At 40.9% G+C, this 26,040-nt stretch overlaps 2 protein-coding genes and 1 pseudogene across 2 annotated transcripts; all 3 read left to right on the plus strand.

The window, feature by feature from the left end:
- Positions 1 to 200: 200 nt before the first annotated feature.
- Positions 201 to 1,193, plus strand: LOC112852669 (putative gustatory receptor PTE01). Its single transcript, XM_025916198.2, has one exon. It carries the CDS (start codon positions 201 to 203, stop codon positions 1,191 to 1,193), a length of 993 nt encoding a protein of 330 aa, XP_025771983.2.
- Positions 1,194 to 8,739: 7,546 nt separating this feature from the next.
- On the plus strand, positions 8,740 to 9,729 carry LOC112852249 (putative gustatory receptor PTE01 pseudogene; annotated as a pseudogene).
- Positions 9,730 to 25,209: 15,480 nt separating this feature from the next.
- LOC112852673 (olfactory receptor 7E178-like) lies at positions 25,210 to 26,040 on the plus strand. The gene has a single exon (XM_025916201.2). The coding sequence runs from the start codon at positions 25,210 to 25,212 to the stop codon at positions 26,038 to 26,040; it is 831 nt and encodes a 276-aa protein (XP_025771986.2).

A 26,040-nucleotide genomic window follows, 5' to 3' on the forward strand; every position in this document is an offset into this window, starting at 1 on the left:
CCCTCCACTCCTGTGGACTCTGTCTAAAATTTAAAAAAGAGAGAGAAAGAGAGAATAACAGAGAAACGAGTGAGGAAACAGTTCTAAGACAATTGAATTTTAGGCACAGAAATATTGTTGAAGGTACTGGACTGTATGATCCTAAGTGTGAATATTTTCCTTGTGAACTGCTTGAATACACAATATGGACACAGTGCTGAATGTCCATTGACTTGTTTACTTTCCCCAACCTTCTTTTCTTTTTCAAAAGGTGTCCAAGGTACATAGAACCACAAAATCTAACAAGGGTTTCAGAATTCTTCCTCACGGGACTCTCAGATGATCTAGAACTGCATCCCCTCCTCTTTGGGCTGTTCCTGTCTATGTACCTGGTCAGCGTGCTTGGGAACCTGCTCATCATCCTGGCCGTCAGCTCTGAGCCCCACCTCCACGCCCCCATGTACTTTTTCCTCTCCAACCTGTCATTGGCTGACATCGGTTTCACCTCTACTACCATCCCCAAGATGATTGTGGACATCCAAACTCAGAGCAGAGTCATCTCGTATGTGGGCTGCCTGACTCAGATGTCTTTTTTTATGCTTTTTGGATGTTTGGAGAGTCTCCTCCTGGCTGCGATGGCATATGACCGGTTTGTGGCAATCTGTCACCCCCTGCGCTACTTGGTCATCATGAACCCTCGCCTCTGTGGCTTGTTGGTTTTAGCATCACTTTTCATCAGTGTTTTGGTCTCCCAGATGCACAATTCGATCGTGTTACAACTTACCTACTTCAAGGATGTGGAAATTTCTCATTTCTTCTGTGATCCTTCGCAACTCCTCAACCTTGCCTGCTCTGACACTCTCACCAATAACATAGTCATGTATTTTGTTGGTGTCATCTCTGGCTTTCTCCCTATCTCAGGGATCTTTTTCTCTTACTATAAAATTGTTTCTTCCATTCTGAGAATCCCATCAACAGGTGGGAAGTACAAAGCCTTCTCCACCTGTGGCTCTCACCTGTCAGTTGTTTGCTTATTTTATGGAACAGGACTCGGGGTGTATCTCAGTTCAGCTGTGTCAACTTCCCCCAGGAAGGGTGCAGTGGCCTCGGTGGTGTATACTGTGGTCACTCCCATGTTGAACCCTTTCATCTACAGCCTGAGGAACAGGGACATCCAAAGGGCCATGCAGAGGCTCCTCAGCAAAACAATCTAATCTCAATACTGTGCTGTCCATTTGGAGTGTAGGTAGGAAAATGCAGCAAAACTAACCTAGACTTGCAAATCCTACCTCTCTCACCATATCATTTTGTTTAGCTGTCATGGCTTTCACCCCTCTCCTTGCTGAACATTTCCATATTGCTTTTTTTCATATGTCTTCAATGGGACAGAGAAAATATTCTGGGGTCCTTTGTATATCATAATCATTGCATGACTGAATCCTATTATATCTGTGGAGATTCTGTGCTTTAGCATTGGTGATCCAAGCATCCCAGAAAGATGAGAGGTTCTCTTTTTATACATTTAAATCACATTTCCCCCGCAGTTCTTGTGTATTTTCCATACAGATTTCTCATTTTTCCAATCAGGTTATGTGGGAGGATTCATGTCACTGGTTGTCAAACTTGACATTCATTCATTCATTCACTTATCCCATTTATCCTTTCTTTCTTTCATTTATATTCAAGTATAATTAACATACAGTGTTATATTAGTTTCAGGTGTACATTATAATTATTCAACAATTCATATATTACTCAGTGCTCATTGTGATAAGTGTACTCTTAATCCCCTTTATCTATTTCACCCATCCTCTCACCCACCTCTCCTCTGGCAATCACCAGTTTGTTCTCTGTATTTAAAAGTCTGTTTTCTTGTTCATGTTTTTGTTTGTTCATTTGTTTTGTTTCTTAAATTCCACATATGGGTAAATTCATATGGTATTTGTTTTGACTTATTTCACTTAACATTAAACCCCGTAGGTCCATCCATGTTGTTGGGAATGGCAAGATTACACTGCATTTTTTATGGCTGAATAATATTCCATTGTATATAAATATACCAGATCTTCTTTATCCATTCATCTGTTGGTGGACATTTGAGTTGCTTCTGTACCTTGGCTATTATAAATAATACTGCAACAAACAGAGGGGTGCAAATATCTTTTTTAAAATTAACTAATTAATTAATTTAAATTCAAGTTAGTTAACATAGAGTGTAGTATTGGTTTTAGGAGTAGAATTTAGTGATTCATCACTTACATATAACACCCAGTGTCCATCCCAACAAGTGCCCTCCTTAATACCCATCACCCATCTAGCCCCTCCCCCTACCCACTTCCCCTCCAGCAAGTCTCAGTTTGTTCTCTGCACTTAAGAATCTCTTATGGGTTGTCTCCCTCTCTGTTTTTATCTTATTTTATTTTTCCTTCCCTTCCCCTCTGTTCATCTCCTTTGTTTCTTAAATTCCACACATGAGTGAAATCATATGATATTTGTCTCTCTCTGACTGACCTATTTTGCTCTATTTCCATCCACGTTGTTGCAAATGGCAAGATTTCATTCTTATTGATTGCCAAGTAATATTCCATTGTTTATACATACCACATCTTCTTTATCCATTCATCAGTCTATGGATATTTGGGGTTTTTCCATAATTTGGCTATTGTTGATAGCACTGCTACACACTGGGATGCATGTGCCCCTTCAAATCAGCATTTTTGTATCCTATGGATAAATACCTAGTCATGCAATTGCTGGGTCGTAGGGTAGTTCTATTTTGATTTTTTGAGGAACCTCCATACTGTTTTCTAGAGTGGCTGAACCAGTTTGCATTCCCACCAACGGTGGAAAAGTGTTCCCCTTTCTCCACATCCTCACCAACATCTGTAGTTTCCTGCGTCGTTAATTTTAGCAATTCTGAAAGGTGTGAGATATCTCATTGTGGTTTTGATATGTATTTGGGAATGCAAATATCTTTTCAAATTAGTGTTTTCATTTTCTTTGGGTAAATACCCAGTAGTGGAATTGCTGGATCGTATGGCAATGCTATTTTTAGAATACGGTTTTCCACAGTGAGTGCTCCAATTTGCATTCCCACAAACAGTGCAGGAGGTTTCCTTTTTCTCCACGTCCTCAATAATACTTGTTACTTCTTATGTTTTTGATTTTAGCCCTTCTGACAGGTATCAAGTAATTTGCATTTCCCTGATGATTATTGATGGTCAGCATACTTTCATGTGTTTGTTGGTCATCTTATGTCTTCTTTGGAAAAATGCCCATTTTTAATTGAAAAAAATTTTTTGGGTGTTAAGTTGTATAATTTCTTTACATATTTTGGAAATTGACCCCTTTGTTGGATATATCATGTCCTCTATACTCATCTTTGGCAGTGACACTAATATCTCATCTCCTCTACCCACTATGCTGACTTCAGTTTAATAATATTTTTGCTACTGCCCAAATATTAAAAGGCCCCAATACTCACCTTCTCCTTCTCCAATACATTTCTTCTACCTACTTGCCATTTGGCCACTACTCATCATGGCAGCGGGAATTGGAAACTGGAAAAGAAGAAAGCACATATCACATTTTACTACACAAACATAAATGCCTTTGGTTTTCCTATTCTGTGTCCTATAAATTCATCTTTATCATGACCCTAGTATCCTTCCCCCCTACTAATGTCTTTATACACCCTACTCTGAAATAACTTCAGTTTAATAACACAGTTTTTCTATGGGCTAACTATTCTAAATGCCTTAACACCCCACCTCTCCCTCTCATATCTACCTCTACTTATCTGTCATGTGCTCTCCCCTAAAAATACCTTCTGTCATTTATCCACACGCAGGTAAATAGCATTCTTTCCAGTATCCAATTTGATTGGGTATACCCTAAAGTTTTCTTCATATCACTTAATGACAAACTAATCTCCATATTCCTCAGCAGAGAGATCTCTGAGTCAGGAAGGATGCTTAGAGGGAATTTAGAAGGTTACATCCCACTATCCACATACATCTCACTTTATCCACTAGAAAAAAAAACAACAGATAAACCAAAACCACAGTTTATTTATGTCTTTAAAAGCTGAGAACAGGGGCGCCTGGGTGGCGCAGTCGGTTAAGCGTCCGACTTCAGCCAGGTCACGATCTCGCGGTCCGTGAGTTCGAACCCTGCATCAGGCTCTGGGCTGATGGCTCAGAGCCTGGAGCCTGTTTCCGATTCTGTGTCTCCCTCTCTCTCTGCCCCTCCCCCGTTCATGCTCTGTCTCTCTCTGTCCCCAAAAAAATAAATAAACGTTGAAAAAAAAATTAAAAAAAAAAATAAAAGCTGAGAACACAGAAATCTAAAGAAAATAGATTCTAGAGTGAGTTGATTCCTCTCTAGTTGGCAGAAATCAGAACCGCTGGGGATATTTGTTAAATTTGGCCATGGAATAGCTGCAAGTTGGCTTAAAGTTGGTGGAGGGGCTCTCATGGTGCAACAGAAACCAAGGAGTCTACTTGAGATGGCATGACCAGAAGCAGTAAAGTGGGGTCTGCAGAAGTGCCCAATGGAGAACACGTTCTACCCATTTGCCAGTGTGTCTCCTAGGAATTTTTGTTGTGTGACAAATTCGGGACTATACTGGAAAGCAAACAGAAATGACCTGAGTCTTGAAGTGCTTGGAGCACAAAGTTCTTATGGAGGATGAGACTTGTGTGATAAGCAGTACTTGAGATGTTTCCAATGATCCCCAACTCCTGGTTTTCTGGTTCTTGTGTATTTCCCTCCCCCTGAGTGTGAAATAGACATAGCGACTCACTTCCAACAATGAGAAAGTGGAAGAAATGTTGGGAAGTCACTTTTGGGAATAGGGTGAAAAAAAAAGAATTCTTCCTACCGCCTCTCTCTTACTCTTTCAGTTGATCATCTTGATGGAACCCAATTGCCACGTTACGAACTGCCCCATCAAGAGGCCTGAGTGTGAAGGAACTTAGGGAATTCTTTGGCCAACAGCCTGCAAACATGTGAATCCTACCAATGGCCCATGAATGAGCTTGTAAATGGGTTTCTGCCTGTCAAGACTTGAGATGATAACAGCCTTGGCCAACACCTTGATTATAACATTATGAGAGGCTCTCTAAAGTATTGAAGTAAAATATCAGTTACCAAATAAATATGTAAGAATCAATGGTTTTCTAATATATCAGTGTAACTCAATTAGAGAGAGAGAGAAAAAAAGAGAACTAAAGTCTCATTCAAATTAGCCAAAAAATAAAAATAACCCTGTGAATCTCCAACATATAAAACGCCAACCTGGGGCAGGCACCTGGGTGGCTCAGTCGGTTAAGTGACCCACTCTTGATCTTGGCTCAGATCATGATCTCACAGTTTGTGAGTTCAAACCCCACATCAGGCTCTGTGCTCATGGTGTGAAGCCTGCTTGAGATTCTGCCTCTCCTTCTCTCTGCCCCTCCCCCCACATGTGCTTTCTCTCTCTCTTTTTCTCTCAAAAAAAAAAAAAAAAAAACTTAAAAAAAATGCTGACCCAAGTAAGAGCTAAAAAATGAAAATAAGAAGTTATCTTTAGAGACAACTATTAACTGGGGCACCTGGGTGGCTCAGCCAGTTAAGCATCTGACTTCAGTTCAGGTCATGATCTCACTGTTGTGGGTTCAAGCCCCCCACCAGGCTCTGCGCTGACAGCTCAGAACCTGAAGCCTGCTTCAGATTCTGTGTCTCCCTGACTGCTCCTCCCCTGCTCACACTCTGTCTCTCTACCTCAAAAATAAAAGTAAATAGAAAAATAAAAGAGAAAGGCAGCTATTGACTGAGAAAATGGAAATAGTATCACATTCTCTGTATAGAAGACCTAATTCTGCCTAGATTTCATGATTCATATATAATGGATTACAGATATCAAAATCTCATATTGAGTGATTCAATTGAAAATAAAGTCTGAATTTTATGTTAAGATCCTACAACCTGGAAGTAAGAAGCAAGGAGTAGAGCTGAACTTCTTCCAGAGGAGAGGAAGGACCTAGACCCTTCTAAAGATACTCCTCTGTTCCCCTTTCTCTTCTATTAACATTAGCAAGTCCTTAGAGATCGGGACAACATGGACCAATTGGCTTATTATAAGCTTTGTGTATTGAGCCTCCAAAGTCATACAGTTGTGAATAATTGGCAGGTGCCTCCAGCTGTTTAGTTCGACAGTTCTAATACAGTGGCTCCATACCTGTGTCTCCTCCCCTTGTGGGCATCTGCATAAGAAGGTCCCAGCCAAGTCTGTCTTCCTGCCTGTCCTGAGGAGGGACTGTGAACCTTCATCATACACCCGACAGGAGACCTGTACTCCTCCATCATGCTCCAGCAGAGATGCATTCCCGCCCAGTAAGTGCTGAAGGGGACAGTGATTGGAGGAGGGACCATCAGGAACATTTTTTCCTCAACAACACAAACATGATGACGCTTGGGATAGACGGATGGGAGGGCATCAGTATATAAACCTTCAGATGAGAGCCCTGTGAAATTTATTTTCTTGGTTCTGGTGGAGGTGTGAGAATTCTCATTAAGAGTTCTTCTGGGGCACCTGGGTGAGTCTGTCGGTTAAGCGTCCGGCTTCAGCTCAGGTCATGATCTTGCAGTTCTTGGTTCAAGCCCCAAGTCGGGCTCTGTGCTGACCGCTCTGAGCCTGGACCCTGCTTCAGATTCTGTGTCTCCCTCTGTCTCTGCCCCTCCCCCACTTGCACTCTGTCTCTCTCTTTCAAAAATAAATAAACATTAAAAAAAAATTAAAAAACAGTTCTGCTTCCACTCTTACTGGTTCTGGCTCTTGTTGACATCTGCCCCGCCATATAGCCGCAGATGGATCTCCCCAGCCTTTTCCTAAGCTACTCCAAAATGATCATGAAGGAGATTATGATGATTACAAGGAGGAAGATGACATTAACCATTAACCACAACATAGTGTGCTTTTACTGGGGGCTTCCTAAGTGCCAGGCTCTGAGATATGTATTTTATGTATCTTGTTTGATTTCACCTGCATAAGTTGTCCCAAATGATAAATGCACACATTATTATTATTTTATATAAGGAGAAAGGAGAACAGAATTTTATGTAACTTGTACCAGGTCATAAGTCAGAAAGGGTTGATGCCATGTTTGAATCTGAACATCAGACCAGTATTCCCCCCCGACAACCCAAAATGGTCATTTCACTTCCTTGTCAGTCCTGGCAGAGACTTCTTGCTCTTCCCTTTAGGGGTTTCTGGTAGACCCCAGTTGGAGAGCAGTCAACTTCCTGCATCAACTATGGGAAGAATGGCTGAGATCACAGGCAATGATCTTAGAGAGTTGGCACACAGTTCTTCAGGGGAGATCTCTCTCTCTCTCTCTCTCTCTCTCTCTCTCTGTCTGCCCCTGTTCCTGGATTTCCCTTCAACTGTCCACTTCCTCTACCATTCTTATAATAAGCCTACTCAATCACAAAAGGAGACAAAGTCAGAGTCTTGGGTCTATTTCTACTTAGGAAACTGAAAACAGTTAAAAAATATGTCTCAGATGTACCTATAGTTAAAATCTCTGTACCTCGGTTGAAAACTTTCAGAAATTATAGAGACAAGGAAGTTCATGGGACTCAGAGAATAACAATTTAATTTTGAATCCTGTCTGCTCCACTTATTATTAGTGTGTTATAGGTCAAGTTCTTGGTATCTCTGAGACTTAGAATTGTTGTCTAAGTTGATCCCTAATTGGTACAACTCAACTGAAAAAGGATTAAACAAACAAAGGATGCCCTCTATGCAATAAGTATGTGATGAGTGCATAAAGTAAGGGCAAATTAAATTTTAGAATTTTTATTACTAATAATGATAAGGTTAACTATCATGTCATTGGACTTAAATATCTGATGACCTGAGGTTATGATTTCCCTACAGTTCTAACAGTACATTTTACTTTTGTTTACACAAGTATATCTTTCACATGTGGAGAGAAACAACCAAATCTCATTTATTTCTGAATCCCCGGAGTCTATACCTTTTTGGCACAGGGGAGCCATCAAAAATTTAAAAATCTCTGTTAAATGTAGGCTAAACCTTTCCATTGTTCACAGAAACAAAGAAGAAACTATCTTCATAGTCATCAATGTTGGATGATTATACATACTTAACTGTGTTTTTCAAAATTTGAAGTCCACCAAAGCCAAGGATAGAAATTACATATTAAATGACTTTTAAAAGACAACCAACATCAAATCATTGCTTACCTCCAGAAGGAGAGAAGAAAGAAAATAAAAAAATGATAAAGCTCATGAATATAACTAACAAAATATTTTCTGATTATGAATATTGAACTTTAATACAGAATCCAAATCACACAGTCCTGCCTTTCATGGGGTGTTTATGAATACTCTAAATGAAGAGAATATCTAGCATTGCATTTGAGTAAAGAAAGATATATTTAACTGCATCTCCATTTCTTTAAATTAGAGTGATTTTTGTCTTATTCTGTGGTTTCTCTTAAAGAAGTAGGCTTGTTTACTGTGATCATGGTTTATTACCTCTTATGTTCTTGCTCCTCTGACACTCTTCAGTTGAATTTCTCTAAAGTAAATGTATATATAGAGAGGTGAATAATGTGAAACCAATGAGGAAAGAGTTCTAAGAAATGGGATGTGTCATTGAAAAATATTTCTAAAGGCACTAGGGTGCATGTCTACAAGTATGAATATTTTACTTGTGAATTGCTTGAATATACAACATGGACACAGTGCTGGATGCCCATTTACTTGTTTCCTTTCTCCAACCCTCTTTTTGTTTTCTAAAGGTGTCAAAGCTACATAGAACAAAATCTAACAAGTGTCTCAGAATTCTTCCTCACGGGACTCTCAGATAATCCAGGACTGCAGCCCCTCCTCTTTGGGCTTTTCCTGTCCATGTACCTGGTCAGTGTGCTTGGAAACCTGCTCATCATCCTGGTTGTCAGTTCTGATGCTCACCTCCACACCCCCATGTACTTCTTCCTCTCCAACCTGTCCTTGGCTGACATCGGATTCATCTCCACCACTGTCCCTAAGATGATTATGGACATCCAAACTCAGAGCAGAGTCATCTCCTATGTGGGCTGCCTGACTCAGATGTCTTTTTTGATCCTTTTTGGATGTATGGATGGTATGTTTCTGACTGCAATGGCATATGACCGATTTGTGGCCATCTGTCATCCTCTACACTACTCAGTCATCATGAACCCACATCTCTGTGGCTTCTTAGTTTTGGTGTCCTTTTGTGTTAGCCTTTTGGACTCCCAGTTGCACAATTTAATCGTGTTGCAACTTACCTGTTTCAAGGATGTGGAAATTTCTAATTTCTTCTGTGACCCTTCTCAACTCCTCAACCTTGCCTGCTCTGACACTCTCACCAATAACGTAGTCATGTATTTTGTTGGTGTCATCTCTGGCTTTCTCCCTATCTCAGGGATCTTTTTCTCTTACTATAAAATTGTTTCTTCCATTCTGAGAATCCCGTCAACAGGTGGGAAGTACAAAGCCTTCTCCACCTGTGGCTCTCACCTGTCAGTTGTTTGCTTATTTTATGGAACGGCTATTGGAGTATACCTTGGATCAGCACTGTTGCCTTCTCCCAGGAAGGATATGGTGGCCTCAGTTGTGTACACCGTAGTCACCCCCATGCTGAACCCCTTCATTTACAGCTTGAGGAACAGGGACATCAAGAGTGCCCTATGGAGGTCACTCAGAAGAATAGGTTAATCAGTATGTGTGCATTCCTTTTTGAAGTGTGTGTTGAAAAAATCAGCCAAACCAGGGGCGCCTGGGTGGCGCAGTCGGTTAAGCCTCCGACTTCAGCCAGGTCACGATCTTGCGGTCTGTGAGTTCGAGCCCCGCGTCAGGCTCTGAGCTGATGGCCCAGAGCCTGGAGCCTGTTTCCGATTCTGTGTCTCCCTCTCTCTCTGCCCCTCCCCCATTCATGCTCTGTCTCTCTCTGTCCCAAAAATAAATAAACGTTGAAAAAAAAATTTTTTTTTTTAAAAAATCAGCCAAACCAAACATGTAGATCAGCAAATACTGCTTTCTGGGCCCCATTATTTTTTAAGTCTCATGGCTTTCATTCCTCTTCATGTTTCATACATGAATACTATTTTTTAAAATTTGTTTTTAATTGGATTGGAGGAGTATTCTGGGACACTTTGTACATCATAATGAATGCATGAGAAGTTCTCCTCAATGACCCTGGTATCCAGGGTACATTCTTCCTTTTATATACTTAAAATTTATATCCTTTCCCATGGTTTCTGTTTATTTTCCATACAAATTTTGCATCTGTCAAAGCTATTTATCCGGGTAATGTCTAAATATGCCATTACTGGTCCTCAATCTTGGATTTTTTTTTTAAGTTTATTTATTTTGACAGAGAGAGAGAACACGAGCACACAAGTGGAGGAGGAACAGACAGAGGAAGATAGAATCCCAAGCAGCCTCTGCACTGTCAGTGCGGAGCCCAATGTGGGGTCAAACTCATGAATGGTGAGATCATGATCTGAGCTGAAGTTGGACACTTAACCGACTGAGCCACCCAGGCAATCATGGATTTTATAGAATATGCTGAGAAGTTTTATTAACTAATGATGACTGAGTCTCATCACCAGAGATTCTGATTTAGTTGGACAGGTGTGTGTCTAGGTATGAGGATTTTTAAAAAAGCCCCCAAGATGGTTTAGCTGTGAGTTGCTAAAGAGATCAAGCTCAAAAGGCTGTTATAAAAAACGTACTGTAGCTCGAAGCAATGGATTTCTTCAAATATATTGTCCTTCAACACTATAAGCTTTTCCTTTGTGCTGGTTGTTAACTCTTTCTGCTCCAAACTCATCCTTCTATACTTACCTTGTAATGCTAGAGTGGGTCTCTTGAAATCCCTGCTTTGTTTTCCATATATATATTTTTTTCTTTCTCCAAAATTTTACTTAAATTCCAGTTAGTTAATGTATAGTGCAATATTAGTTTCAGGTGTAGAATTCGGTGATTCATCACAAGTGCCCTCCTTAGTACCCATCATCCATCTAGCCCATCCCCCCACCCACCACCCCTCCAGCAACCCTCAGTCTGTTCTCTACAGTTAAGAGTTGTTGCATAATTTGGGGGCGCCTGGGTGACTCGGTTGAGTGTCCCAACTTCGGCTCAGGTCATGATCTCACAGTTCATGAGTTCAAGCCCTGCATTGGGCTCTATGCTGACAGCTCAGTCTGGAGACTGCTTTGGATTCTGTGTATCCCTCTCTCTCTCCCCCTCTCCCCACTCATGCTCTGTCTCTATCTCTCTCAAAAATAAACAAACATTAAAAAAATGAAAAATGAGTTGTTACATATTTTTAATAATGGTCAGCAAATTATATTACACTCTAAAATTAAGTAAAGTTCACTCCTACCTCTAAAAACCCTAAGCCCTTGGTATTTATTGGCTTCCATCTGTCACCACATTTTCCCATCTTTTGCTTTGTCCTGAAGTAGCTGTTTACTCAACTACCTACACTTAATTCTCTTTATTAAAATAATCCATTGATTTTTTTTTTCTTGACCGAACCCTGAAAGTTAAATTATAACATGAGGAGAAAGGTGTGTAATAAGTTGTGTGCAGTTGGAATATTGCATAATGAGCTCATAAAATAAAGGTGGTTTTAAATATAGATTTAGGAATGTACAACTGAGATCTAAGTCCTGGAATCATATTTCCAGTAGATGAGTGGCTCTAATGGTGTCTGAGGATTATAAAGTCACAAGTTTCATCATAAATAAATTGTACTTTGTCCTCCTTTTTAAAAAATTCTCAGCAGCAAAGGTTTATGTTGTCAGCAAAGGTGAGCTCTTTTCTTTGTCCAGTAACAAACAGCCTGTTTAAGACTTCACTTTGTTGCCTTACCGTCTTGTCTTCTGTCATTGATAAATCAGTCTTTGGGCTCCATTTGGTATCCATCTTTCCTTAGAAATGTCATATGTAGTTTATTGGTAGTAATCTTGGTTCTCTGAAAACCTGTGCTAAAGTTACTTTAATTTACCCTGTCTTTTACCTCTATGGTAAATCATCTACCAACTACATGGATAAGGAACTTGATATTGGAGAAAGGCATGAAATTGACAGATGATGAAGCCAAAACAGTTAGCAGGAAGTTACCATCCAAGAAAAATTACCACATTTCTATATTTGCCTGTCCATTTATGCAGACCTAAGTGATGGCCAAAGAACCTTGGTAAGGGGGAAAGTGATGCTGCCTTTTTTGTCAGATGGTACACTCTACCCAGTGGTAGCACTTTGGTTTTGTTTGTTTGTTTTTAGGTTTAGATTTAGAAGAGTGCTAAGCATGGGAAAAGACTGGAAGATTCATACAGCCATGTAAATGTGGTGTGACAACACTTGATTAGAATAGGAAACACAGAAGGAGACTGGGTGTTTCAGTCAGCTGAGTGTCTGACTTTGGCTCAGGTCAAGATCTTGTTCATGAGTTTGAGCCCTGCATCAGGCTCTGTGCTGATAGCCTGGAGCCTGGGGCCTGCTTTGGATTCTGTATCTGCCTCTCTCTCTGCCCCTCCCCCTCCCACGCTCACACTCTGTATCTCTCTCAAAAATAAATAAACATCAAAAAAAAAAAAACAAAAAAAAAACACCCAAAAAAGAATAGGAAACACAGATAATAGAAAAAAATGTGGGATAGGAAAATATTCCATGGCCTGGTATTGGCTCAAAAATTTGCAAATTAGTAAGTCAAAGTTCTTTTCTGAGCTTCAGAATCCTCAGCAGCAAATTAAGTGCAACAGTGTTTATCCTCTGAGGCCATGAAATAATTATATATAATTGTGCCATGGACCAGTCAGATGGTATATGGTAATCCTTATTATAACATTAAGGAACTTAATTTAAATAAACATTCCAGTAATTTATAAGTAACTTGATGTTGCAAACAGTGTGACTTTGAGTATGATACATAACATATTTCTATTTAATTTCTTATCCGTAGAGTTATGATAATAAGAGCATCTAAATGAGAGGCTGATTGAGAAGATATCATCAAATATAATGATAGAACACAATTTAGGATATAGTAAGGGATCGATAGGGCAAATTGTTGTAGTATATTGACAGGCCAGTGTATAGTTCCAACATACAGGCTTTGTAGGCCAAAATTTGACTTGTAACATCAGCTCTGGCTTCACCATCAGCTGACTCATTAGCTGAGTGCACTGGGATATATTTTTATAACTTTCATGGCCTCTGATCCTTCATTTTAAGTAATATTTAGCTGAAAGCACTCTAGGATTAAAAAGACAGCAGGAAAGCAAAAGGGGGGGCACCTGGGTGGCTCAGTCGGTTAAGTGTCCCACTTCGGCTCAGGTCATGATCTCGCAGTCTATGAGTTCAAGCCCCACATCGGGCTCTGTGCTGACAGCTCAGAGCCTGGAGCTTGCTTCGCATTCTGTGTCTCCCTTTCTCTCTGTTCCTCCCCAACTCATACATTTGTCTCTCTCAAAAATAAATAAACATTAACAAAATAATTTTAAAAAAAGTAAAAATAAAAAGACAATATGCTCATGGTGAGAACTAAATAAATATAGATATCATTATCATCATTATATCCTAAGGTTGATATATTTCTTTTTTCAACTCTATTGAGATATAATTGACATACAACATTGTGTAAGTTTAAAATGTACAGTGTATTGATTTGATACACTGATATATTGCAAAGTGATTTACAACCACAGAGTTAGTTAACAATTCCATATTTCACATAAGTACCATTTCTTTTTTGTGGTGAGAACATTTAAGATCTACTCTCTCAGCAACTTTCAAGTATATGATATAGTACAGTCATCATGCTGTACATTAGATCCTCAGAATTTATTTATCTGACAGCTGAAAGTTTGTGCCCTTTGACCAGCATATCCCTATTTTCCCTACCCTCTATCCCCTGGTAACCAGTTTTTTACTTTTTGTTTGTTTGAGTTTGGTTGTTTTAGATTCCACATATAAGAGATAGTGTGCAGTATTCGTCTTTCTCTGACTTATTTCACTTAGCATCATGCCCTCAAGGTCCATCTATGTTGCAAATGGCAGAATTTGCTTGTTTCTTTCTTTTTATTTATTTTTTTTATTTTTTTATTTTTTTATTAAAAAAAAATTTTTTTTTTTCAACATTTATTTATTTTTGGGACAGAGAGAGACAGAGCATGAACGGGGGAGGGGCAGAGAGAGAGGGAGACACAGAATCGGAAACAGGCTCCAGGCTCCGAGCCATCAGCCCAGAGCCCGACGCGGGGCTCGAACTCACGGACCGCGAGATCGTGACCTGGCTGAAGTTGGACGCTCAACCGACTGCGCCACCCAGGCGCCCCTGTGTATGGTTTTTTTTTTTTTTTTAATTTTTTTTTTTTCAACGTTTATTTATTTTTGGGACAGAGAGAGACAGAGCATGAATGGGCGAGGGGCAGAGAGAGAGGGAGACACAGAATCGGAAACAGGCTCCAGGCTCCGAGCCATCAGCCCAGAGCCCGACGCGGGGCTCGAACTCACGGACTGCGAGATCGCGACCTGAGCCGAAGTCGGACGCTTAACCGACTGCGCCACCCAGGCGCCCCTGTTTCTTTCTTTTTAAAAAATGTTTATTTATTTTTGAGAGAGAAAGAGAGAGAGCAAGTGAGCAGGGAAGGGGCAGAGAAAGAGGAAGAGAGAGAGAGAATCCCAAGCAGGCTCCATGCTGTCATTGCAGAGCCCAACGCAGGGCTTGAACACTCGAACCATGAGATCATGACCTGAGCCAAGATCAGGAGTTGGATACTTAACGCACTGAGCCGCCCAGGCACCCCAAATTTACTTCTTTCTTTTTGCTGACTGATATTCTCTTTTGTGTGTATGGATACATATTGCATCTTCTTTATCTGTTTGTCTGTTGAAGGACATTTAGATTATTTTTGTATTTTGGCTAATGTGAATAGTGCTGCAATGAACATGGGAGCACAGATATCTCTTCGAGATCCTGTTTTAATTTCTTTTGAATATATACCTGGACGTGGGGTTGCTGGATCATATGCTAGTTCTATTTTCAATACTTTGAGACACCCACATGCCGTTTCCATCGTGTTTGTACTGATGAACATTCCCACAAAAGTGCACATGGGTTCGCTTTTCTCTACTTTTGCCAATATTTGTTATAGTGTCTTTGAAGACAGTATTTTTTTTTCAATATATGAAATTTATTGTCAAATTGGTTTCCATACAACACCCAGTGCTCATCCCAAAAAGTGCCCTCCTCAATACCCATCACCCACACTCCCCTCCCTCCCACCCCCCATCAACCCTCAGTTTGTTCTCAGTTTTTAAGAGTCTCTTATGCTTTGGCTCTCTCCCACTCTAACCTCTTTTTTTTTTTTTTCCTTCCCCTCCTCCATGGGTTTCTGTTAAGTTTCTCAGGATCCACATAAGAGTGAAAACATATGGTATCTGTCTTTCTCTGTATGGCTTATTTCACTTAGCATCACACTCTCCAGTTCCATCCACGTTGCTACAAAGGGCCATATTTCGTTCTTTCTCATTGCCATGTAGTACTCCATTGTGTATATAAACCACAATTTCTTTATCCATTCATCAGTTGATGGACATTTAGGCTCTTTCCATAATTTGGCTATTGTTGAGAGTGCTGCTATACACATTGGGGTCCAAGTGCCCCTATGCATCAGTACTCCTGTGTCCCTTGGGTAAATTCCTAGCAGTGCTATTGCTGGGTCATAGGGTAGGTCTATTTTTAATTTTCTGAGGAACCTCCACACTGCCTTCCAGAGTGGCTGCACCAATTTGCATTCCCACCAACAGTGCAAGAGGGTTCCCATTTCTCCACATCCTCTCCAGCATCCTGATTTGTTCATTTTGGCCACTCTGACTGGCGTGAGGTGATATCTGAGTGTGGTTTTGATTTGTGTTTCCCTGATAAGGAGCGACGTTGAGCATCTTTTCATGTGCCTGTTGGCCATCCGGATGTCTTCTTTAGAGAAGTGTCTATTCATGTTTTCTGCCCATTTCTTCACTGGGTTATTTGTTTTTCGGGTGTGGAGTTTGGTGAGCTCTTTATAGATTTTGGATACTAGCCCTTTGTCCGATATGTCATTTGCAAATATCTTTTCCCATTCTGTTGGTTGCCTTTTAGTTTTGTTGGTTGTTTCCTTTGCTGTGCAGAAGCTTTTTATCTTTATAAGGTCCCAGTAATTCATTTTTGCTTTTAATTCCCTTGCCTTTGGGGATGTGTCGAGTAAGAGATTGCTGTGGCTGAGGTCAGAGAGGTCTTTTCCTGCTTTCTCCTCTAGGGTTTTGATGGTTTCCTGTCTCACATTCAGGTCCTTTATCCATTTTGAGTTTATTTTTGTGAATGGTGTGAGAAAGTGGTCTAGTTTCAACCTTCTGCATGTTGCTGTCCAGTTCTCCCAGCACCATTTGTTAAAGAGACTGTCTTTTTTCCATTGGATGTTCTTTCCTGCTTTGTCAAAGATGAGTTGGCCGTACGTTTGTGGGTCTAGTTCTGGGGTTTCTTTTCTATTCCATTGGTCTATGTGTGAAGACAGTAATTTTAACAGGTCTGAGTTGATATCTCATTGTGGTTTCAATTTGCATTTCCCTAATGATGAGTATGTCAAGCACTTTCATGCACCCATTGGTTATTTGTTAGTCTACTTTTAGAAAACTGCTTGCTTGATTCTTCTGCCCATTTATTATTATTATTATTATTTATTATTATTATTATTATTATTATTAGTCCTTGAGTTGTGTGAGTTCTTTATATATTTTGGATATTAACTCTTTATCAGATATATGATTTCCAAATATGTCCTCTCATTTTCCCATTCCGTGGTTGCTTTTGCATTTGTTGTTTCTTTTGCTGTGCAGAAGCTTTTTACTTTGATGTAGTCCCACTTATTTATTTTTGCTTTTGTTGCTTGTGCTTTTGGTGTCCTGTTTAGGAAATTGCTGCCAGACCAATGTGAAGGAGTTTTTTCCCCTATGTTTTCTTCTAGGAGTTTTATGTTTTCAGGTCCTCTGTTAAAATCTTTAACCCATTTCAAGTTTGTTTTTGTGAGTAGTGTAAGATAAGGGTCCAATTTTATTCCTCTGCATGTAGTAATTTAGTTTTCCAAACTTTTTTTTTTTTTTTTGGAGACAGAGTGTGAGTTGGGTAGGGGCAGAGAGAGAGGCAGAGAGAATCCCAAGCAGGCTCTATGCTTTCAGTGCAGATCCCAACACGGGGCTCCATCTTGCAAAACATGAGCTGAAATCAAGAGTGAATCAACTAAGCCACCCAGATGCCCCTTCCCAACACTATTTTTTGAAAAGAATATCCTCTCCCCATTGAGTGTTCTTGGTTCTCTTGTTAAATATTGGTTGACTATAGGGGCGCCTGGGTGGCTCAGTCGGTTAAGCGTCCGACTTCAGCTCAGGTCACCATCTCGCGGTCCGTGAGTTCGAGCCCCGCGTCAGGCTCTGGGCTGATGGCTCAGAGCCTGGAGCCTACTTCCGATTCTGTGTCTCCCTCTCTTTCTGCCCCTCCCCCGTTCATGCTCTGTCTCTCTCTGTCCCAAAAATAAACAAATGTTAAAAAAAATTAAAAAAAAAATTAGTTGACTATATATGCAGGGGTTTATTTCTGGGCTGTTGAGTCTGTACTATTGGTTTCTGTGTCTATTTTTATGTCATTACCATACCTGCTTGTGGTTGATATTGGTAGTGCTTACACTTCTTCCTTGTTTCTAGCTGCATCTATATGTGCAAGCTTTGCCATTCTCTGGGTGGGGTATACCAGAAGCAGGTCCTTTGTGCAGAGCCCTGAACCTCTGGGCAAACTGGTCACTCACCCTACTCTCCCTTTCCTTTTGAGAGGAGCTCTTCTAGCTGATAAATACCCTCTTGGTGCTGAGCAGTGCTAGCTGAGGGATGGAATGATGCAGGCAAAATGAAGCTATTCTTTCTTCCCTTTTGTGTAGTTATTCTTGTGTTAACCTTATTCTCAGGTTATTCCCTTTTGTGTGGTTAGTCACTGTTTGCTGAAGTTTCTTAAGTAGAGTCCTGAGCTCTTCCAGAGCTGTTTTTGCTCATGGATGGTTAATTATTGATCTCTCGGTTGAGTGTGGCAGAAGCCAGGGTTGCTTCTTCACCATCTTGGATTAATTGATTTTTCTTTGCATCAGTTAATGATAAGCCATTCTCTGAGTTACTCATCCAGAGTCCTCTGAACCAGGAGAACCACATGATAGGCTGTGGCAGGTTGTGAGGGACCAATATTTTCACACAATTTATTTTGTCACCCAGAAAAAAACCAAAAGGCTATTTATTAAAAATTTTTTTTTTATATTTACTTATTTTTGAGAGACAGAGAGAGAGCACAAGTGGGGAAGGGGCAGAGAGAGAAGGAGACACAGAATCTGAAGCAGGCTCCAGGCTCTGAGCTGTCAGCACAGAGCCTGACGCGGGGCTTGAACTCACAAACTTCGAGGTCATGACCTGAGCTGAAGTCCGACGCTTAACCGACTGAGCCACCCAGGTGCCCCTCAACAGGCCATTTATTTAAATGTTAGGATTTGTGAACACAAAGTAATGTAAAGAAAATACATTCGAGGGCAAATGAATTCTTCTCAATGTGCAGAAATCAGAAACTACTGGGGGCGTTTGTTAAATCTGAGCACAGAACGGCTCAGCTTGGTGTGATGTCAATGGAGGTAGACATCTACCTTGGATCTTCTACCCTGGTGGTAGAAGAGAAACTATATTAGCTTCATGTCCTGAAGCAACATGGTAGGGTCTGCAGAAATACCAAATCAGTGGCCATTTCTCCTCACATGTCAGATCTTTTGCAGAGGAATTTTGTTGAGAGTCTTTTGGTGTTATGGGTTGTGGGCTGTGTTGGGAAGCAGAGAGACATCTTCAGAGTCTTGTGGTGTTTAAGACCAATGTCCTGAAAAAGGGTGAGACCTGCATGGTGGGTAGATTCTCATATGTTCCCAAAGATCTCCACATCCTGGATTTATACCAAAGTGGAGACTTATCCCCTTAAGTGTGTCCTGGGCCTAGTGACTTGCTTCCAACCAACACAACATGGCAACACTGATGGGATGTCACTTCTGAGATTGGGGTTCAAAAAGACTCTGGCTTTCAACTTCCTGTCTGTAGTTTCCTTGTCACCGGCCTGCTTATCCTGATGGAAGCCAGCTGCTATGTTGCTTCCCCATGAAAGACCCATGTGGCAGAGAACTGAAGAATACCTCTGGCCAACAGCCCACAGGAAGTCCATCCTTCCAACAGCTATGTGAGTGCGCTTGGAAATAGGTCTTCTCCCAGTCAAACGTTGAGGGGACTGTAACTCCAGCTGGCACACTCATTGCAGTCTTGTTAGATACTCTTGTTTATTTAAGAGAAGTAGCAAGTTATAAATAAACATATAAAAACTAATAGTACTTAATGTGCCAACATACATCAAAGAAACAGAAAAATTAGAACTTGGGCTGTCATTTAAATAAGGGAACAAAACCCCCTAAAAACAGGAAAAAGGAAGTTCCTCTTAGGAACATAAATTTTAACTTAGAAGATGGAAATAGCCTCTGATTCTTGTTGTAGAAAACCAAATTCTCCCTAATTTACATGACTGACATAATCGATTTGTAGATGTCAAAGTCAAAAAGCCATACATTAAATTGAAAAAAAAAAAGAGTCTGTATTTTATATTAAGATCCTTGAAATTAGAAGTCAGAAGGAAAGTGTACAGACAGATGAGCTTTCTCCAGAGAGGAAGAAGGGCCTAGACCCTTCTAACTACAGTCACTTTTCTCATTTTATTCTTCTGTTATTAGGAAGTCCTCAGAGAGTGGGATAGCATGGACCAATTTTTCTAATTATGAGCTCTGTGCATTGAGCTCTCAAGGTCATACAGGAGTAAATAATTAGCCAGTGCCTCCAGCCTTTCTGGATGGCAATTCCGTTAGGATTCATACTGTGTCTTCTCCTCCAAGAGTCATCATCTGCAGAACAAGATTCATGCCTGAGGCTGTCTTCCTGCCAGTCCTGAGCACAAAACCTCAGCCATCATCACTTACCAGGCAGGAGGGGAGGATGGATCCAAACTCCTATGTCATGACCCGGCAGAGGTATAGCACAGACCAGTGAGTGTCCAGGAAGATGGTGGATGGAAGAGGGACTGTTGGGAACTGTTTCCTCCTCAGCAAGACAAGCTGGGGCTGGCCAGATGGGAGGACAGCCATATGCAAAGTTTCAGCTCAGAGGCCTATGAAGTTGATGTTCTTTTTCCTGTTGGGAATTTCAGAATCTCATTCAGAATTCTGCTCTCCTCCAACACCATTTCTAGCTTCCATATGCCACACTCACATGAGAGCAAGAAATGGATGTCTCCAAATTGTTCCCTAAGCACTCCAAAAGGATCATGAATGTGATGATGGTAATCATGATGGTGATGAGGAGAGTAGCCATTCTACAACACTTTATTGAGAGTCTCTATGTGCCAGGCTCTGAACTTTGTGCTATGCAGCTTTTTATTTTCATGTACATAATCCTTCCCAAAACACAGGTGCACAATTGAGGAAAAGAGCACAGCATTCTTATTTATTTTCACCAAGTCATGGGGTCAAAAGGGGTGAAGTCAGGTTTGGATCTGAATATCAAGACTCTATTCACAAGGCACAGGGTGTGGGCAATGTCTTTCCGTACAATTTAGTTTCATGTGGCTTGTGAGCCCTTGAAATGTGAGTGGTCCAAATTGACGTGATCTGCCCATACAAGATACCAGATTTTGAAGATGTTCAAAAAAGAATGTAAAATATCTCAATGTTGTTTATTGGTGAAATTATATTTTTTGACATAGTTGGTGAAGTAAAATATTAAAACAAACAAACAAACAAACAAACAAACAAACAAACGAAAACCAACCAACATCTCAACCTGCCTTTCCTTTTTCTTTCTAGGTCACTCCAGGCAGAATGTCAGCAGGAAACAACTGAGCCTCATTCATTCCTCAGCACCTACACCCTGGTTAGCACAGTGTATGTGTATGTATATGTATTATGTATATTATATATACATATAATATATATAATATTGATTACCCTTTGTTAGTTCACAGGAAGACAATGTAATCAATATGGCTTCCATACACTAGAGGCTTTCCTGTCTAAGTTTTCTTTTCTTCCAGGGATGTCCTGTATGACAAATGAATGAGATTCAGTGGTTTCCTCCAAGCACTCTTCCAGAGTGACAAATCAAATTAACCAAACCCTGAGGAAGGGGCCATGGGAACCCCTCGTTTGTAGCCAAATCAGACAGAAATTGGCCAGAACATGAGGGACATACTACTCGCGGCTGGCATCTAAAGTGGGGTGGGAGCAGTCTTGTGAGACTGAGCCCTTATCCTCTGGGATCTGACACTCCAGGCAGATAGTGTCAGAACTGAGTTAAACGGTAGGACATTCAGCTCTTGTAGAGAATTGCTTAGTGTGGGGGGAAAGTATTCTGTGTAAAATAATGGAGAATTGGAGGAGGTGAAAAAGTGCGTGGGTTTTTCCTATACAGTGCCAAAGACTTAATTCAATTGTAGTTTACTACTCATAGGGTCAGAGTGTTCATGCCCATTGTGGGATCTTTGAGGGCAAGGCAATAGTTTTAATGGTGAAGGTGAAGCATACATGTTTGTTCACTGTTCTTATGTTCAAGAACCTCCTCCCTAAGATTCTAGAGGGCACGTTGTTTAAATTTAATGGGATCCCAAGAAATGACTGTAACCTGAACCCCTGTATTGATTGAGAACATGAAGTTTGCCAACTGGTGCATTTCAGCAGATATTAAAGTTAATTCAGAACCTGTGTGAAGAGATGCAAAGCCAATCAGCACCTTTTTATTTTTTGTTCTATAAAGTATTTTAGTACATTTCAGATTTCTAGTTGGATCAAATTGTATACCTGTTCTATTTTTTGTCTCCTTCCCCATATGCAAGTTTCTTTCTTTCTCTTCTTTTTTTTTCTTTATTTTTAAACACTGTATATATTTCAAAGGAGGTCCTCTCCATCCTGCTCATATTTGTAAATTTCTTTCTCCAGAGAGCCTCAAGCCAGGATCTTCATGATGAGGGGCCTCTTCCATGATGATGATTGTTTTATAGGGTTTATATATCCCATGCCTAAGCCAGGTCTACACTAACCTCTTTACTGTGCTACCGGGATGCTATGGATGTTTCTCCCTATAACCCTGAGGGTCTGGATCTTTGTTGTGACAAAGGCATGGGCAACAGGAACAGCAGAGGTATTGAAAGGTCCCAGCCTGTTTTTAAGAATGCAGACCTCATATGACGCACGATGACTGCTTTTCTTCTCCTTCTTCTTCCTTCCCCTCCCCTCTCCCCTTCTTCCTTTATTTCCCTCCCTCTGTCTCTCTTTCCCTTTCTATCTCTCCAATGACACTTCCATGTGCAACCACCCAATGGACCTAGATCATGCACAGGGTGTACTCTTTCCCTTGAGCACCCATAGAGGCCAATGCTGGTTTGAAACACACAACAGTCAGGGTAAGAGCCTTTCCTCAACCCTAGTGTCAGCCACAGCTTCATTCTAAGACATGGATAGGTCTGGGCCAAGACACAAGACCCAGGGCCGCATTAAGAAAAGACCCAATCCTGGGGCACCTGGGTGATTCAGTCGGTTGAGCGTCCATCCAACTTAGGCTCAGGTCATGATTTTGTGCTTGGTGAGTTCGAGCCCCACATCAGGTTTGCTGCTGTCAGCCTGTCAGCACAGAGCATGCTTCAGATCCTCTGTCCCCCTCTCTCTACCCCTCCCCCACTTGTGCTAGCTCCCCTCACAAAGATAAATGTTAAAAGAAAAAGACCCCATCCCATACTCTTGTCTCTAACAACCAAGTGATTATTGACACTTCTAAATGAGGTCATTTGGATCTGTAAGAAAGGATTGGAAGGGCTCAAGAAATGCATCACAGTGCAGCACAGTCCAGAGTGCATGCTTGCCATGAGGCAGCAGAGCCAGTGAGCAAGCCAGACCAAGAGAAGAAAGACCTCATCTGGTGGTGGTCACTGCCTCATGCCCTAGTCACTGTATCAATAGGACACTGCAGAAATAGGATTGACTCCTATTCAAAATTTGGCTTGGATGTTGAGGCTGATAATGCCACACATACAAGAGGTTATAAAACGTTTAATTCTTCATAAAGATCTCCCTTTAGGGAAAGCATAGCAGGCTTTCTCTTTCTAAACTGGTCTGCAATGGCACAAGATGGTGTGTGTGTGTGTGTATATATATATATATATATATATATATATATATATATATATATATACAGTGGAGTATTACTCGGCAATCAAAAAGAATGAAATCTTGCCATTTGCAACTACGTGGATGGAACTGGAGGGTATTATGCTAAGTGAAATTAGTCAGTCAGAGAAAGACAAAAATCATATGACTTTACTCATATAAGGACTTTAAGAGACAAAACAGATGGACATAAGGGAAGGGAAACAAAAATAATCTAAAAACAGGGAGGGGGACAAAACAGAAGAGACTCATAAATATGGAGAACAAACTGAGGGTTACTAGAGGGGTGGTGGGAGGGGGAATGGGCTAAATGGGTCAGGGACACTAAGGAATCTACTCCTGAAATCACTGTTGCACTATATGCTAACTAATTTGGATGTAAATTAAAAAAAAAATGAAATGGTACAAAAGTTCAAGGAAAGTGATTGGCTTCGATTTTGTGTTGTGGCTATGGTGTGAGTTCAGAGAGAGAGAATTCCTGCCTATGTGCTTGTGAGGTTTGAATGTTTCACTGTCTCCAAAGGAGGGAGAACCCAGGCTGCCTGGCTTGCTTTTTTTGTTATTTGTTTTTTGAGATAAATTGACATATAACATTATATTAGGGTCAAGTATACAACATAATGTTTCAAAATTTATACATATTACAAAATGATCACCATGGTCTAGTTAACCTCCATCACCATACATAGTTCCAATTTTTTTTGAGAGAGAGAGCAGGCAGGCAGGGGAGGGGCAGAGGGAGAGAAAGGATCTTAAACAGGCTCTAACTCAGCACAGAGCTTGATCCCACGACTCTGGGATCATGACCTGAGCCGAAATTAAGGGTTGGGTGCTCAGCCAACTGAGCCACCCAGGGGCCCTGCAAAATTTTTTTCTGGTAATGAGAACTTTTAAGATCTACTCTTAACAGCTTTCAAATATGAAACACTGTATTATTAACCATAGTTACCATGCTGTACATCACATCCTCAGAAGTTACTTATAACTGGAGGACCCGGGTTTTTTTTTTTAATTTTTTTAATGTTTATTTATTTTTGAGACAGACAGAGCATGAGTGGGGAAGGGTCAGAGAGAGAGAGGGAGACACAGAATCCGAAACAGACTCCAGGCTCTGCACTGTCAGCACAGAGCCCAACAAGGGGCTCGAACTCACGGACTGTGAGATCATGACCTGAGCCGAAGTCGGACGCTTAACCGACTGAGCCACCCAGGCGCCCCAAGGACCCAGTTTTTTTTTATCAGCTAGCCCAGGTGTTGGGCAGATGGGGTAAAGAGAGCCTTAACCACCGTTTGCAGTCAAATATCACCACAAAAAATGGAGTCAGACACTTTATTACATAGTTTTTTAGGGTGTTTGTAATTTCTCTGCATTTAGATGAAATAAAGTACTTTTGACTGCTAATTAGTGCCCTTAGATTAGAACAATCTTTTAAGGGAGAATGACATTTCTTATTCCTTTTGTTTCCTTCAAGGAGGGAACTGATATGTTAGTGTGTTTATGGAATTTTAAATCTGTAAGTATCCTTGCATCTCTAATTTCCTTAGCTCCATCTTTCCAAAGTGGGTGCACATAGAAACAGGTGAATGGAGCAAAAGACAATGAGAAAAGAGTTGTAGGAAGAATATGTTGTCACAACTGAGAAATGTTGCTACATTTCCCTCAAGTGTGAATACTGTATTTGTGAATTGCATGCATCCAAAGTATAGCCACACTGATGGATTCCTGTATACTTGTTTCTGTTATGTAAACTCTCATTTATTTTCCAAAAGCTGTCTCTGCTCTGTGGAACCAGATAATCTAACAGATGTGTTGGAGTTCCTCCTCCTGGGGTTCTCAGATGATCCAGACCGGCAGCCTCTAACCTTCAGCCTGTTCCTGTCCATGTATCTGGTCACCATCCTAGGGAATCTGCTGATCATCCTGGCTGTCAGCTCTGACTCCCACCTCCACACTCCCATGTACGTCTTCCTTTCCATCCTGTCCGTGGCTGACATCGGTTTCACATCTACCACAGTCCCGAAGGTGATTTTGGACATTCAGACTCATAACCGAGTGATCTCCCATGCGGGCTGCCTGATTCAGTTGTCTTTTTTTTATCTTTTTGGCTGTTTGGACAGTGTACTCTTAACCGTGATGGCCTATGATCGATTTGTAGCTATTTGCTATCCTCTGTACTACCCAGTCATCGTGAACCCCCGCCTCTGTCGCCTGCTGATTCTGGTGTCTTTTTTGATCAGCCTTCTGGACTCTCAGCTTCAATGCCTCATTGTGTCACAACTTACCTTCTGCACAAACGTGGAAATTCCCCATTTCTTCTGTGACCCTCCTCAACTCCTCAAGCTTTCCTGTAATGATACTTCCACCAATAAAATATTCATGTATTTTATTGGTGCCATCTTTGGTGGTATTCCAGTCTTAGGGATCCTTTTCTCTTATACACAAATTCTTTCCTCCGTTCTGAGAGTCCCATCAACAGGTGGGAAGTACAAAGCCTTCTCCACCTGTGGCTCTCACCTGTCAGTTGTTTGCTTATTTTATGGAACAGGTCTTGGGGTGTACCTGGGATCGACTGTCTCACATTCTCCCAGGAAGGATGCAGTGGCCTCCATGATGTATGCTGTGGTTGCTCCCATGCTGAATCCCTTCATCTACAGCCTGAGGAACAGGGACATCAAGAGGGCCTTGCAGAGGCTCCTTAACAGAACAGCCTAG

This window comes from Puma concolor, chromosome A2, assembly GCF_028749965.1.
Source record: "Puma concolor isolate L17-30 chromosome A2, mPumCon1.1.hap2, whole genome shotgun sequence".
In the NCBI taxonomy this organism is placed as follows: Eukaryota; Metazoa; Chordata; class Mammalia; order Carnivora; family Felidae; genus Puma; species Puma concolor.

What these genes read in the sequence shown, in the direction of transcription:
- LOC112852669 (XM_025916198.2), top strand. Translation starts at nt 201, where the DNA reads ATGTCCATTGACTTGTTTACTTTCCCCAACCTTCTTTTCTTTTTCAAA.
- LOC112852673 (XM_025916201.2), top strand. Translation starts at nt 25,210, where the DNA reads ATGTATCTGGTCACCATCCTAGGGAATCTGCTGATCATCCTGGCTGTC.